At 40.7% G+C, this 12,327-nt stretch overlaps 1 protein-coding gene across 7 annotated transcripts in view; it reads right to left on the minus strand.

Moving 5' to 3' along the window:
• SBF2 (SET binding factor 2) overlaps positions 1–12,327 on the minus strand; it is a 547,042-nt gene that overhangs the window by 75,386 nt on the left and 459,329 nt on the right. For 6 of the 7 annotated variants that reach the window (XR_010918455.1, XM_067540773.1, XM_067540772.1 and 3 more), the window contains 2 exons: positions 7,281–7,382; positions 5,832–6,017 (listed from right to left, as the gene is read on the minus strand). Coding sequence is in view for 6 of the 7 variants with exons in the window: in XM_067540773.1 (XP_067396874.1) it covers positions 5,832–6,017; positions 7,281–7,382 (288 nt within the window). In the remaining variant the exon portion in view is untranslated. The remainder of the gene's footprint in view (positions 1–5,831; positions 6,018–7,280; positions 7,383–12,327) is intronic. The other variant, XM_067540774.1, reaches the window with a different exon arrangement.

The raw sequence follows: 12,327 nt of genomic DNA on the forward strand, positions 1-12,327 counted from the left end.
CAAAAATCATACCCTTGAAATCTGGAAAAATACTGTTAGAGTTTGTGAAATCAATACATCATCATGGGCTAAAAGGCTATCTTCAGAAAGTTTTTGTGAACTTCTAGATAATTTATTCATACTTATAATATTATATCATATACTTAGACCACAGCATTTTATTAAGCTGAAGCAAAGAGGGGTATAATAATATATTGATTAAACACTAAGGTAAAAGGCAAGAAATACAGCTTATTCTGTAAAGTTTGTTTATTCAAAAATTAATAACTTGTATAATTTATTAAACAGAAATAGGTAAGAATGAAATACACAGTACCATGTATGGGATATTGTTACTGTATTTTAAAAGTACCCTCACATTATATATAAAGACAGTTTTTTCTAAATGATACTTACTAGTCAATGTAAAAATAAATAGATAATTTTCTTTTATTTTTTAAAAGCACACTATATAAACATTAATTCTGGTAACTCAGTGGCTTATCCTAGAAAAAATAAATAGTTGATTTTACAGAAAATGTAGTTTGGAGTCTAACAGAAACATTTAAATGGGCCAAAAAGAAAAGAGAGAAAATGTGGGTGAGGTAATATTTTTTATTGGAACAGCTTCTGTTGGTGAGAAACAAGCTTTTGAACTTACATCAAACTCTTCTTCAGCTCTATGTAAGCTTGAAAGCTTGTCTCTCTGTCACCTTGTGTCTCTAATATCCTGGGAGCAACATGGCTCAACAACACTGCATCCAAAAAAGATGGGCAGAATAAGAAACTTTATCCACACTTACCTGAAAATTTCCTTTCTTTGAGTAGTAAGGTCCACAGATCTGTTACAATGGGTACCTCAGCCTACTTGCAGTTTAGGGGCAGAACCAGACTTGTCAGACCTAGTCTACACTTACCCGGAAATCCGGCGGCAGTCGACGGGAATTATGCAAGCTACGCAGAGTAGCTTGCGTAACTCCCATCAACTTTGTAACTTCCCTTTAGTGTGCTGTCTCCACTGTGATGTGCCGACAGGAAATACGTTCGCGTCGACGCAGCGCTACGGCTTTTGAGGAGGTGGTTTAATTGAATCGACTTCCGGATCGATTGAATGGGTCTTCACTTCCGCTCAATCGATTTGGCTAGATGGATCTGACACAGCAGCAAATTTGCTGCCGTCAGTGTATACATATCCTCAGTCACTGGCAGCAAGGGAATGCCCCACTTCTTTAAGTTCCCTCCAGTTGAGACAACTTCCATGGCCAGGATAATTCAAATCTAATTTCTTAAATTACAGATGGTGTTATATATACTTGGAGGAAAACGAACAATTTCTCCTACTGCAGAGCATAATAAACTCTAATTAATGATTACAAACTCAAACCCTTGGATATCAATTTCTATCTCTATTCTGGATGATCCATTTTTCCACAGGGTGAGATGGAGCTGTGAACCTTATTTTCTGAATAAAGGAAATTTTCAGATAAGCATGGATACATTTTCCTATTCTTCGTGCTAAGGTCCACAGATCCCTTACACTGGGATTTTCATAGCAATGTGTCTCCAAGGTGGGAAGCAGAATCATCTTTTAAATATGGACATTCAAAATAAAGCAGATTATAGTTACATAAACTTATAAATAAATATACACACTCTCTTAATAATAGCCAGTGTTACTGGCCCTGCCTGCAATATGCATCTTCCCCTGGGCATTAAGGTGTGAAGAATATGACTGCCAAAAGAAAGGAAATGGAATTGGCTAAGATTGGATGACCAATATGCAGAATTTGGTGAATAAATGGCCATCCAACAGATTTCAGTACTGGAGTCCTGACTTCTCTGACCTGAGATTGTTGTGCTCCTAAGGACTGGTTAATCAAAAGAGGAATATTTCTTGGATTTCCTTAGGGAATTAATGCTATCACAGTTGGAAGGAGTATATATCTGAATTAATAGTACAGTAGCGGGACATTTGAGAAAACTCCCAACTATAAATTAAAAAACTTCATCTGATTGCAGATTGTAGCCATTTGGAAGCCTTCTCTAATAGATAGGAAATATAATGACACCTCCTGTGGGGGTTCAAACTGGGTAATCCAGTAAGGGGCAAAATGAGATTCCAAGGTATTCTCTGATCTTGTGGGGTTGGAATAAAGTTGATGTCTTAAGGAAGCATTTGAGATGCATAGAAAACTTCATTTTCTTGAATATGCTGAGAATGGTGTAGTACAGAGACTTGACTTTCTTGTTTGGACATTCTAATATATCCACAGTAAAGCACTCCTATGAGGAAGGAAGGTTACTTACCTTATAGTAACTGGAGTTCTAGGAGAGGTGTGTTCCCTATGGGTATTAACTATGGATGGGGATGCACACCATGTGTCTGAGACTGGAAGATTGTTCAATAGCAGTGTTCGTTGGTCCGTGCCTGCACCCTACACCTGCTCTGAACCGAGAGTAGTGTATGGGTAGTGTGGACCAACTGCCTCTCCAATTCCTATCTATTGCCAATCAGGTGAGCAACTCAGTAGACGGGAAGGAGGGTGGGTCATGCAATACCTAAAGAGGCCACAGATCTCGTTACTATAAGGTAAGTAACTTTCTTTCTTCTTTAAGTGTATGTCCCTATGAGTTTTCACTGTTGATGACTCCCAAGCAGTGTACGTTGAGGAGAAGGGCACAAGAAAGTGTTCTGCACCACTGATCGTAGGACCACTGAACCAAAGGAAGCATCCTTGGTAGAAACTTGAACCAGCATATAATGTTTAGTAAAAGTGTGAATGGCACCCCAAGTTGCTGCACTGAAAATTTCCAAGAGAAGAATACCTTGTAGGGATGTCACCAACACAGTTTGGGCTCTGGTTGAGTGAACACTGTGTGTCTGAGGAGGATGGGGCCTCCAAAAACACATAGCATAGGAAGATGCAGCTGGAAATCCATTTAGAGAATGTTTGAGGAGAGGTTGCTTAACCCTCAATCCTCTTGGTTGTATCAGTTGCTCCTGTTCGAGAAGTGATCCTTTGTTGAAAGCGACACATAGTTTGGGGCCCAGAAGCATAGATCACAGGAGCCCCAGTATGGCCAGTGAATGAGATCATAACGATAAGGAGGCAAAGCACCAGTGGGGGTACCATTGACCCTTAGCCCAATAGTCTGGGTCATGAGGAATTGAAGGCATCTGGGAGGCTCTGGAAGCCCAGTCAGGTATCGAGTCTTGTTTCTGAACCACTGGGAGAAGAGTCAGTACAGCTTCCTGCTTGCTCAAGGAGTAGGGTTGTCTGACTGTTGGTGGAGCTGATGGACCATGTGTCTTAAGATCATATGGACAGAGGCAGGAATGAGCAAAAAAGTGTACCAATGGTGTTGGAGCGTTTACGGCCTGAATGGTGTGCGGGATTAGCAAATGATGGTGCAAGATAGAATTGGGTCAGAAAAGATTGGTGATTTGGGATGTATGTAAATCACAAGGTCCATGAGAAGTGCATTTCAAGCCTTAGCAGGAGGAGAGTTGTCAGGCGTCTTGGGTATGGGCAGATCCATCAGCATGAGTTTGGGTGCTGCAGTCTTTGTACAGTGTAGTACTGTCGGTACGGAAAGTGAAAGCACCTTGTGTCCTTGTGTTGTGCATGGATCGGCCCAGCCATTTTCGTAGATGGCTTCGGAATGATTGTAGCTCCCAGTTCTGGTGATGTCGGTCCATGCCCCCTGTGAGCTCCAGGTTGAACCCACCTTGGGGCACAGTCTCACTCAGTGATAAGGGAAGAGGAGAAGCAGTCCTTTTCTTAGAGGACTTATGGAGTGATTTGTCCCTCTTTTAATGAGGGTGTTTAACTTTACCATCCTCATGCCTCCATTTAGTTGAGTCCTTGGATCTCTTGGTGGATTTCCAGCTGGAGAGCCCTGATCCTGGATGGACACTACCAGGAGGCTCACGTCGGTGAGATGGGGAGTGGGATGGGGCAGTATCAGATTGGGGTTTTATGGAGATCCCCATTAAATGTCTGCAGAGACTGAACTCTTGAGACTGCCTAGTATAAGGGGAAAGAAGCAACAGATATCACGTTTTGAAGGAATATGATTCCCAAAGACACTACAGGCAGCTCCAGCAAGGGTACTAACCAGAAAGAACCAGGGATAGGACAGACAAGGCTTGAAGCCTGAAACTTGGGGTGTACCAAATGGTGGGAAAACAAAGGGAAGGAATCCCCTGGCACTGAAAACTATCTAACTAGACTTAACTAAGCTAACTATCTAAGAAAAATTATTTACAAAACTATTTTCAGAGCTGAATTTTGAGCAGGAATACTGGAAAGGCTACACAACAGGAACAGTTCTGTCTCAGACCATGAGTGGTGGAAAGGAATTGAAGAGGGCATCAGTCCACGCCATCTCTTCTGAATTTCTCAAGGAAGAAACTGGCCTGGGGCGCAAGGGTGGGCTCCCTAGAAGTTTTACCTCACTCTACTGCATAGGATTCACATGGGCCAGATAGGTTTGTGTTTCCCCTGGATATACTGGCTTGGGATATCAGCAAAGTTCCTGAGAGGAAGGGGCTGTTACAGAGAGGCAGCATAACGAGAAAGCTAGGCCCAAACGTCCATTATAAAACTTTCTGGCATTGGCTGTATCTGGGCTGTGATGAGGGAAGAGGGGGGGCCTGCCTCAGAGCCAAGTTCTTTTCCAAGCCTGCGTTCCTCCTCATCTCCTTTGCTGCAGAGTGGAGAAGGGGGCTGAGGAGAGCTGCATCTTGTCCAGCAGAACCAGCTTCTTCAATCTTTCTTGCCTTCTCTCCTGCTGGAGGAAGCGGGGAGGTGATCCCACCCAGATGGGGCTGAGAGGTAGAAAATGAGTCCTGCCCACAGAGCTGGTTGAGCTCCCCACTGAGACACTTGATAAAGGAGGAACTGGAGACATAGAGCCTTCCTTTTGCCTCTGGCTTTTTCTCAGCCTAGCTCACTGCCAGAAGCCTATAGCTGAACCAGTCAGTATAAATGCCTCAGAATGGGCGGTAGAGCTAAGGGGACAATCTCCCTAAAATCAAACACAGCCCTGGGACATAGCTGAGAATTAGACAGATGCAATAGTGATCTGAAATTTAGGCTAAAAATTGGAATTTCCCTCAGAAAAGCTCTGCTGCAGGGTGGGCTGTCTGAGCTGCCGGCAACCTGAAGCAGAAGAAAGAGAGGGAACTTCAGGAGGTTGGGCATTCCCCTCCTGCCAGTGACTGACAGGTCTGGTTCTACCCCAAAGATGCAAGCTGGCTAAAGTACCATTTTAACAGATCTGTGGACCTTCGCACAAAGCAGAAATGAAGTAATTGACTGAAGTTTTACTGAAGAGTTCTGAAACACCACCAACTCCACCACCACCAACAATATAATTATTGTAGAAGCTTCTTCCGCTTCCACAATAGATGGAGTGAATAGTCTACCCACAGTTACCTGCAAAGAGAAGAGTTGACTACCACATAGGACAGCTGGCATTCTTTTTGCAGAAAGTGAATGTACAGTATGCTCCTGCTCAGTAAATATAAATTCTTTCTTGTGATTCAATCTTCTTCATGTACTACCTGAAGCTTGTTTTTAACTCACAAAACTTCTATTTGAAATCCCTCTGTAAATCACCTTACATGATCCACAATACCAACTGCTACTATTTAGCAGGGACGGGTTATCTTCTATCTTTCTACCAACAGCTTCACTATTTTCCCTGCAAAAAGGGTACTCTCTCATAAAGGTGAAAGGGAAGTTCCTATTTCTTTTTCAAAGCATTACCTATTAATAAATCTGCAACGATGGCACCTATGCATCCATTTTCTAAACTCTGAATAGGTATAGATTTGTTATGCTTACCTGATGTACACAGTCCAGGAACTGTAAGAAAATGGGAGCAAATCCACTACCCTGACAATTGAGGGTCACATTACTACGTTGATTGAACTTATGACCAAAAGAGAGCCATTCTTTTTCCACTAACATTCGGAAACCTTCAAGTGTCCTGTAGAATGGATCACTGAGTAACTGCACCAGAGACACCACCTAGATCACAAAACAGAGTGTCTTTGTGTTAACATTAGATGTATCACATTTAAAACTAGAGTTTTGTTCAACAAACTAAAATGTTTTAAACCTGTTTATGTGAAATACTGCAAGGCATCAAAAGCATTACAATAAATTAAGCTATGAATAATGGGGAGAGTTAATAGATAAGTCATTTACTATGGCAGAAATAATCCAAATTTGGATAAGAGCAAGCTTCATATAAAAAAAGCTTCAACTAAAGTGAGGTTTTATTGAATTTCGGGAAAAAAAGCAAATCTGAGTGATTGCAGAATTTGGAAGCCTCTACAACATTTGCCAAATTTAAATTAAATTTAAATTAAAAACATTTTATCAACAGACAAGTAGGACAAACATTTAGAAAATGGGTGCTGACCATCTCAGCTGGCAGAGGATTGCAGAAGAGGACCCAGAGAGTGATGGACTACACCCTCTGGAGCGGTGCCATGTTGCCCTTCCTTATTGGCTAGCATGTGGTGGGGCCTAAAAGGCAGCACTGGGCAGAAATGGGCCTCTTCCTGCTCTGTCTACATAATTTAATAATGGTTGAATGGACAGTGTTAAGTTTCATTTGTGCTTTGTTTGTGTGGAGCTATGAGTTGTGTGTCAGCTTCTCAAATGATCTGATGGAATTATTGATTTCCTGTATGTATCTTTTGGATTATGAAGCATTTACAGAGGCACAATCTACTCACTGAATGAGTACAGCTGTTGCTTTTCATTTAATCTATAGTTTGTTTCACAAGAACTATGTTTTGGTAATTTGTCTTGGCAGCAGATGTTATAATCACCTTAGCAGGGTCAGAATTATGTGTGTGTTTATGGGAAAGGGTCTCAAACATACAGTGGTAGAGATAAGGGTGTAATGCCCATCAACTCAGCTTCTATGCTAAAATGTGTTTCAGTCACAAAGATAAGAAAGTTCTTGTGGTGAATTTTAGCCTTTCATCATCCAGTAGTCTGCACAGGGCTGCAGACCTTGGTTAGGCCCTTGAATTATGCAGGCCCATTCAAGACCTTTGGTGAAAGTGTTCTTTTGAGTGCTTGCTCTGGATTTGAAAATCAAAATGGATGAAGACTGGTGACAGATTCAGGTAGCCCTTGCCTTTTCCCTGCTGGTAGGACAGGTTGCCTTAGGAGTTTGTTGTTTCAAGTTATAATAAAATTATAGCTACTTGGCCAAAATCTAATGTTTGGTGTTTACTAGCTCTTGTCATTCAGAAATTTGTAATAGCGGCTTACCTGTGCAGTAATATCCCAACCATCTTCCAAACAAACCATGACTGAAGAACCATTTTCAAGGAGCTCTGATATGACCACTCCCAACTGCATTATCCTGTGAAGCTACATAATATATATATATATTATGTATATTATATATAACAAAATATAAAAAGTAACTTACTAGAGTGCAGAATTTATCTGTTAATATAGCTGAATGCTTATAGATTCATACCATACCATTCATGATTTTATATTTATATTAATTTATTTATTTATTTAGGAAATTTTAAAAGATTTACAAATCCTTGCCAAGTAAATATCAGAGACAAAACAATAATCATTACACCAGTGAAACACACTAATATAATAATTTTATTTTTCTATTTAATGGGGTGTTACCATATTATTGAGTGAGCATCTTTACACTACCCATAATATGCTATTTCTAGTGATTTTGAGTGAAATTTCTGATCACGTATTTTTAACAAATTAGACATGTCTATCAATTGTTACTATTCAAAAAAGTTGCACAGGTGTGCTGTTTTTTCTGCAGGTGAGTGTACTTTGCTTGAGTATTGAATAAACTGTAACCAAATATCTAAGTATCTATTTGTTGTTTGTCTATTTCACTGGGCATGTAACTGGTGAGTTAATTTTTCTTTAACAATAACTACAGAGAACATGTCTACTACTCAAACTCTTTAGAGTTTTAAATTTATTCATTTAGAAAACGTGTTTCTGTCTTATGGAAATAGAGCAATCTTTTCTCTCTCGTACTTTGTTTTTGGCCAGGCTGGCTGGGATGTGGGGAGGTAGATCCTCAAATATTCTTGATGGTATTAATTCTACAAACACTTAAGCACAGTTGTAAATTTACCCCATGAACTGTCCTATTGACTTCAGTGTAACTTCTCCTGGAGTTATAATTAGACATGTTCTGAAAACTGTTTGTAGAATTGGAATCTCTTATTATCAAGCTCATATTTTGTGAAAAATTTCCTGATTTATGTAATGCATCACAATTTTATTCCTAAAAATGAGAAAGTCTCTGGTTTTGGTTTCTACCATTTATATGGTGTTGGTAATCCAAGATCAAATGGCACGGAAGAACATACTTGGGTAAGCAGCACATGGCTATTTCAACAATAGGAGGACACAACCCAAATAAGATTAAGATTAATAGTGGGAAGTCTGAAAGCTTGAAAGCGAGGAATGGAAAATATGTAGTGTGTGTTATAGGGAAGAAAGTAATGTAGTTGAAAAGATACAAGAAAAGATAAATCTAGATTCATGGATGTCAAAAAAAAAAAAAAAAAGGATCAGATGTTAAAGGAGAATACAAGAGAGAGGACACAGGGAGAACAGAAGGAAGGTGGAGAAACTGAAAAAGGTCAGAAAGGACACAGGGAGAACAGAGGGAAGGTGGAGAAAAAGAGAGAATCTGCCTTACAGCTTGTAGTTGTTGTCTGAAATGCATTGTATATGTCTATTACACTGTAAGAGTGCATACATCTCATGCACAGGTGCCAGAGAGTTTTCCCTAGTGGTACCTGTAGGGACAGCTACACATGCATCCCACCTTCCCTCTACTTGGAGTGCAGGGTATAACAGTGGAATTGCCCCACCCCTCATTCAGTTCTTTCATACCAGAATCTTGGATGAAAGCGTCTGATGAGTTGGGGAGTTGGATCATGGAATGAATATATACAACATATTTCGAGAACAAGTTAAAAGAAGATAAGTAACCATTTTTCTTCTTGGAGTGATTGTGTATGTCCATTCCATTGTAAGTAACTCCAAGCTGTTTCTCAAATGGAGGTGGGGCTAGGAGTCTCTTCTGAGGAGGGGCTGTAGGACTACTTTCCCCATAGTCACATCATCCCATGATGCTGTAGTAATTACATAATGGCTAGCAAAGGTATGTACAGAGGACCACATCACCGCTCTACAATGTCAACAATAGGAACATTTATCAAAGGGGGAAAAAGGAGAAGCCAGGGAACTACAGACCAATCAGCCTGACTTTGATACCTGGGAAGCTACTAGAACAATGTATAAAACATTCAATTTGCGAATACCTGGAGGATGAAGGGGTAATCACTAGCAGCCACCATGGATTTACTAATAACAAAACATGCCAAACAAGCTTGATATCCTTCTCTGACAGGGTAACTGGTTTGGTCGATAGAGGGAATGCAATGGATATAATATACTTGGACTTCAGCAAGGCTTTTGACATAGTCCCACATAATAAGTAAAATGGAGAAATGCAGGCTCAGCGGAACTACCATTAAGTGGATACATAATTGGTTAAACAGCCACAAATAAAGAGAAACTATTAATGGAATGATATCAGATTGGAGGGAGGTGGTCTTAAGTGGGGTTCCATGGGATTCTATTCTGGGTCCGATGTTGTTTAATATTGTTATTAACTACCTGTATGTAGGCATAGAAGGCATACTCCTCAAATTAGCAGATGGCACAAAGCTGGGGGGAGGGGGAGTGGAGGTTGCCAATACTTTGGAGGATAGAGTTAAAATTCAGAGGAATCTTGATACATTGGAGTACTGGGCTATAGACAACAAAATGAAATTCAATAAAGACAAATATAAGGTGCCACACTCAGGGAAGAAAAACCAAATGCACAAATACAGAATGGGGAAATAACTGACATGGCAGCAGCACTGTTGAGAAGGATCTGGGAGTTGTGGTGGATCACAACCTCAACATGAGTCAGCAATGCAATGTTGCAAAATAAAGCAAATGCAATTTTAGGCTGCATTAACAGAGGCATAGCATGCAAGTCACAGAAGATGATAGTATCGCTCTACACAGCACTGGTTAGGCCTCAGCTGGAGTACTGTGTCAAGTTTTGGTCACCAATGTATAGAAAGGATGTGGAGAAACTGGAAAGGATCCAGAGGTGAGTGACACAGATAATCAAAGTGATGGAATGCAAGCCATATGAGCAAAGGCTGAAGGAACTGACTATGTTTAGTTTGGAAAAGAGGAGATTAAGGGGGGACATGATAGCGATCTTCAAATACTTGAAAGGTTGCCATAAAAAAGATGGAGAAAAGTTGCTCTCACTTGCCACAGAGAACAGGACAAGAGGCAATGGGTTCAAACTACAGCACAGCAAATTTAAATTAAATCTCAGGAAAAACTTCCTACTGTAAGAATAGTAGGACAATGGAGTCAAACAGGCTGCTCCAAGGCCTGAGGTTCCCTGGATAAAGCAACTGAGGAAGCAGAAGATGGAAACCTCTGCCTCTGTGCTCTGTGGTTGCATCTAGACTGTCTGGAGGAGCAGTAACTGCTGTCTAGTCTGTTTATCGATAAACTGTTTATGCACGATAAACTGAAACTTCTGACTCTGATATGGAGTATCAGAAGCCAGGATGGAGCAGTACTAGGAAGAGTCACTGGAGACTGGTACCAAGACCTGCACCAAGAAAACAGAACTGGTGGTAGTCTTGGTGTTTTCCTAGCTGCTGGTATCAAGTGTTGTTGAATATGTATTGGAGGCCCAGATATCATTGTTGACAATGCTGAACAAGATGGTACCAGCCCTGAGCCCAAGGGCGCCGAAACAGACACTAACGTGAGTGCCAAAGTCTGCACAATCTGCACTGGTACTGACAGAGGACCTCTCTCTAGAGTAAATGGGGAATCCAATACTGAAAGGCACAAGAACTCCTTCGCAGCTGCATAGGCCTCTGGCATTGTTGATACTAAGATAGGAGGTTGCATGACACTAAGAAGCGGTGCTGGATCTCTCATAGTCCTTGAAGCAGCAGCCTCTCTCAACAGTCCCATGGGTAGGCACTAGAGCCAACACCTCTAGTCTATGACAGTCAATATGTGATGGTCCCAGGCAGATGCTAGCCAGAGGGCACAATCTATATTTGGTACCAGAGTAGCTTAGTCTTGCTAAAAAGGAGTCCTGTACTGAGGACTTAGAGGCAGGTGAAGCAGTCTTGAGGCTTCAGATGTCAAGGGTACTCTGAGCACTTATGCTTCCTTAAAGATGGCTCTGGTAAAGATCTACTGTCTCTGACATATGGCAAGACTCAGGGGAGCACTCATTGAAGTAATGATGGATGAACTCCCCTGCACAGACCAAATTAAATCTGAGGCCAGGCAAAGAGTGAAGTCATGAAGTAAAGTCTAAAGTGCACTTCTCTCTGCTTCTTCATCCTTGATTTAAATCTGTGGGAGACCAGACACTGGTCTCTTACATGGCCCTTATCTCAGCACCTCAGGAAGAGTGACATCTGGAGCAAGGCCTGAAGCCAGGAGATCTTGGCATAAAGTCTCCTAGTACTAAGCAAAGCTTGAATAAACTAGCACAATTAGAATATTGAAATCAAATCAAATCAAATAAAGAAAAGTCCAAATGAATAAATGAGTACCACTAAACACTGACTATGAACTATACAACAATGTATATGCTAGGTTTTTGTTTTCTATGACAAGAGGGTGTATTAAACGCATAACAACTTGCTCCAATTGGGGACAGTAAGAAGGAACTGAGGGGGGTGGCTCTACCCTTTATACTCTCGGCTCTGGAAACAAGGGAAGGCCAGGTATGTTCATGGCCACCTCTATGGGTACCGCTAGGAAAAACTCTCCAGCACCAGTGTACAAGTAGTGCACATACCTATAGGGGAGTAGATGTATGGAATCACTCAAAGAGGAATAAAAAATATTTTCATCCTCATTATGAATGCACAACTTCTTTCAATGCTCACATAGTCATTACTGATTTAGAAAATAATTGCAACTCATTTCCCTGAAACTTGTGGTATATACAACTGAACAACCCATCATACAATAAGCAGTAGTGTAGCAGAAAGACCTTTTCTGCTATCTGGAAGCCACATTATCTTTCAAAAGGAGCCCACTGCAAGCTGAATACATTTAATATATTGAAATGAAAGCACAACATTGTTAGTTTAAATTTCTTAATTTGAACCTTATGTGCATTATGCTACCTTAATAAAATACTGCGGTATACTTCATTTTTTTAAATTTATGCCTTCCATTTAAAGAAGTATTCAAT

This window comes from Emydura macquarii, unplaced genomic scaffold (assembly GCF_026122565.2).
Source record: "Emydura macquarii macquarii isolate MOO-44397 ecotype Brisbane River unplaced genomic scaffold, CSIRO-AGI_Emac_v2 contig_587, whole genome shotgun sequence".
In the NCBI taxonomy this organism is placed as follows: Eukaryota; Metazoa; Chordata; order Testudines; family Chelidae; genus Emydura; species Emydura macquarii.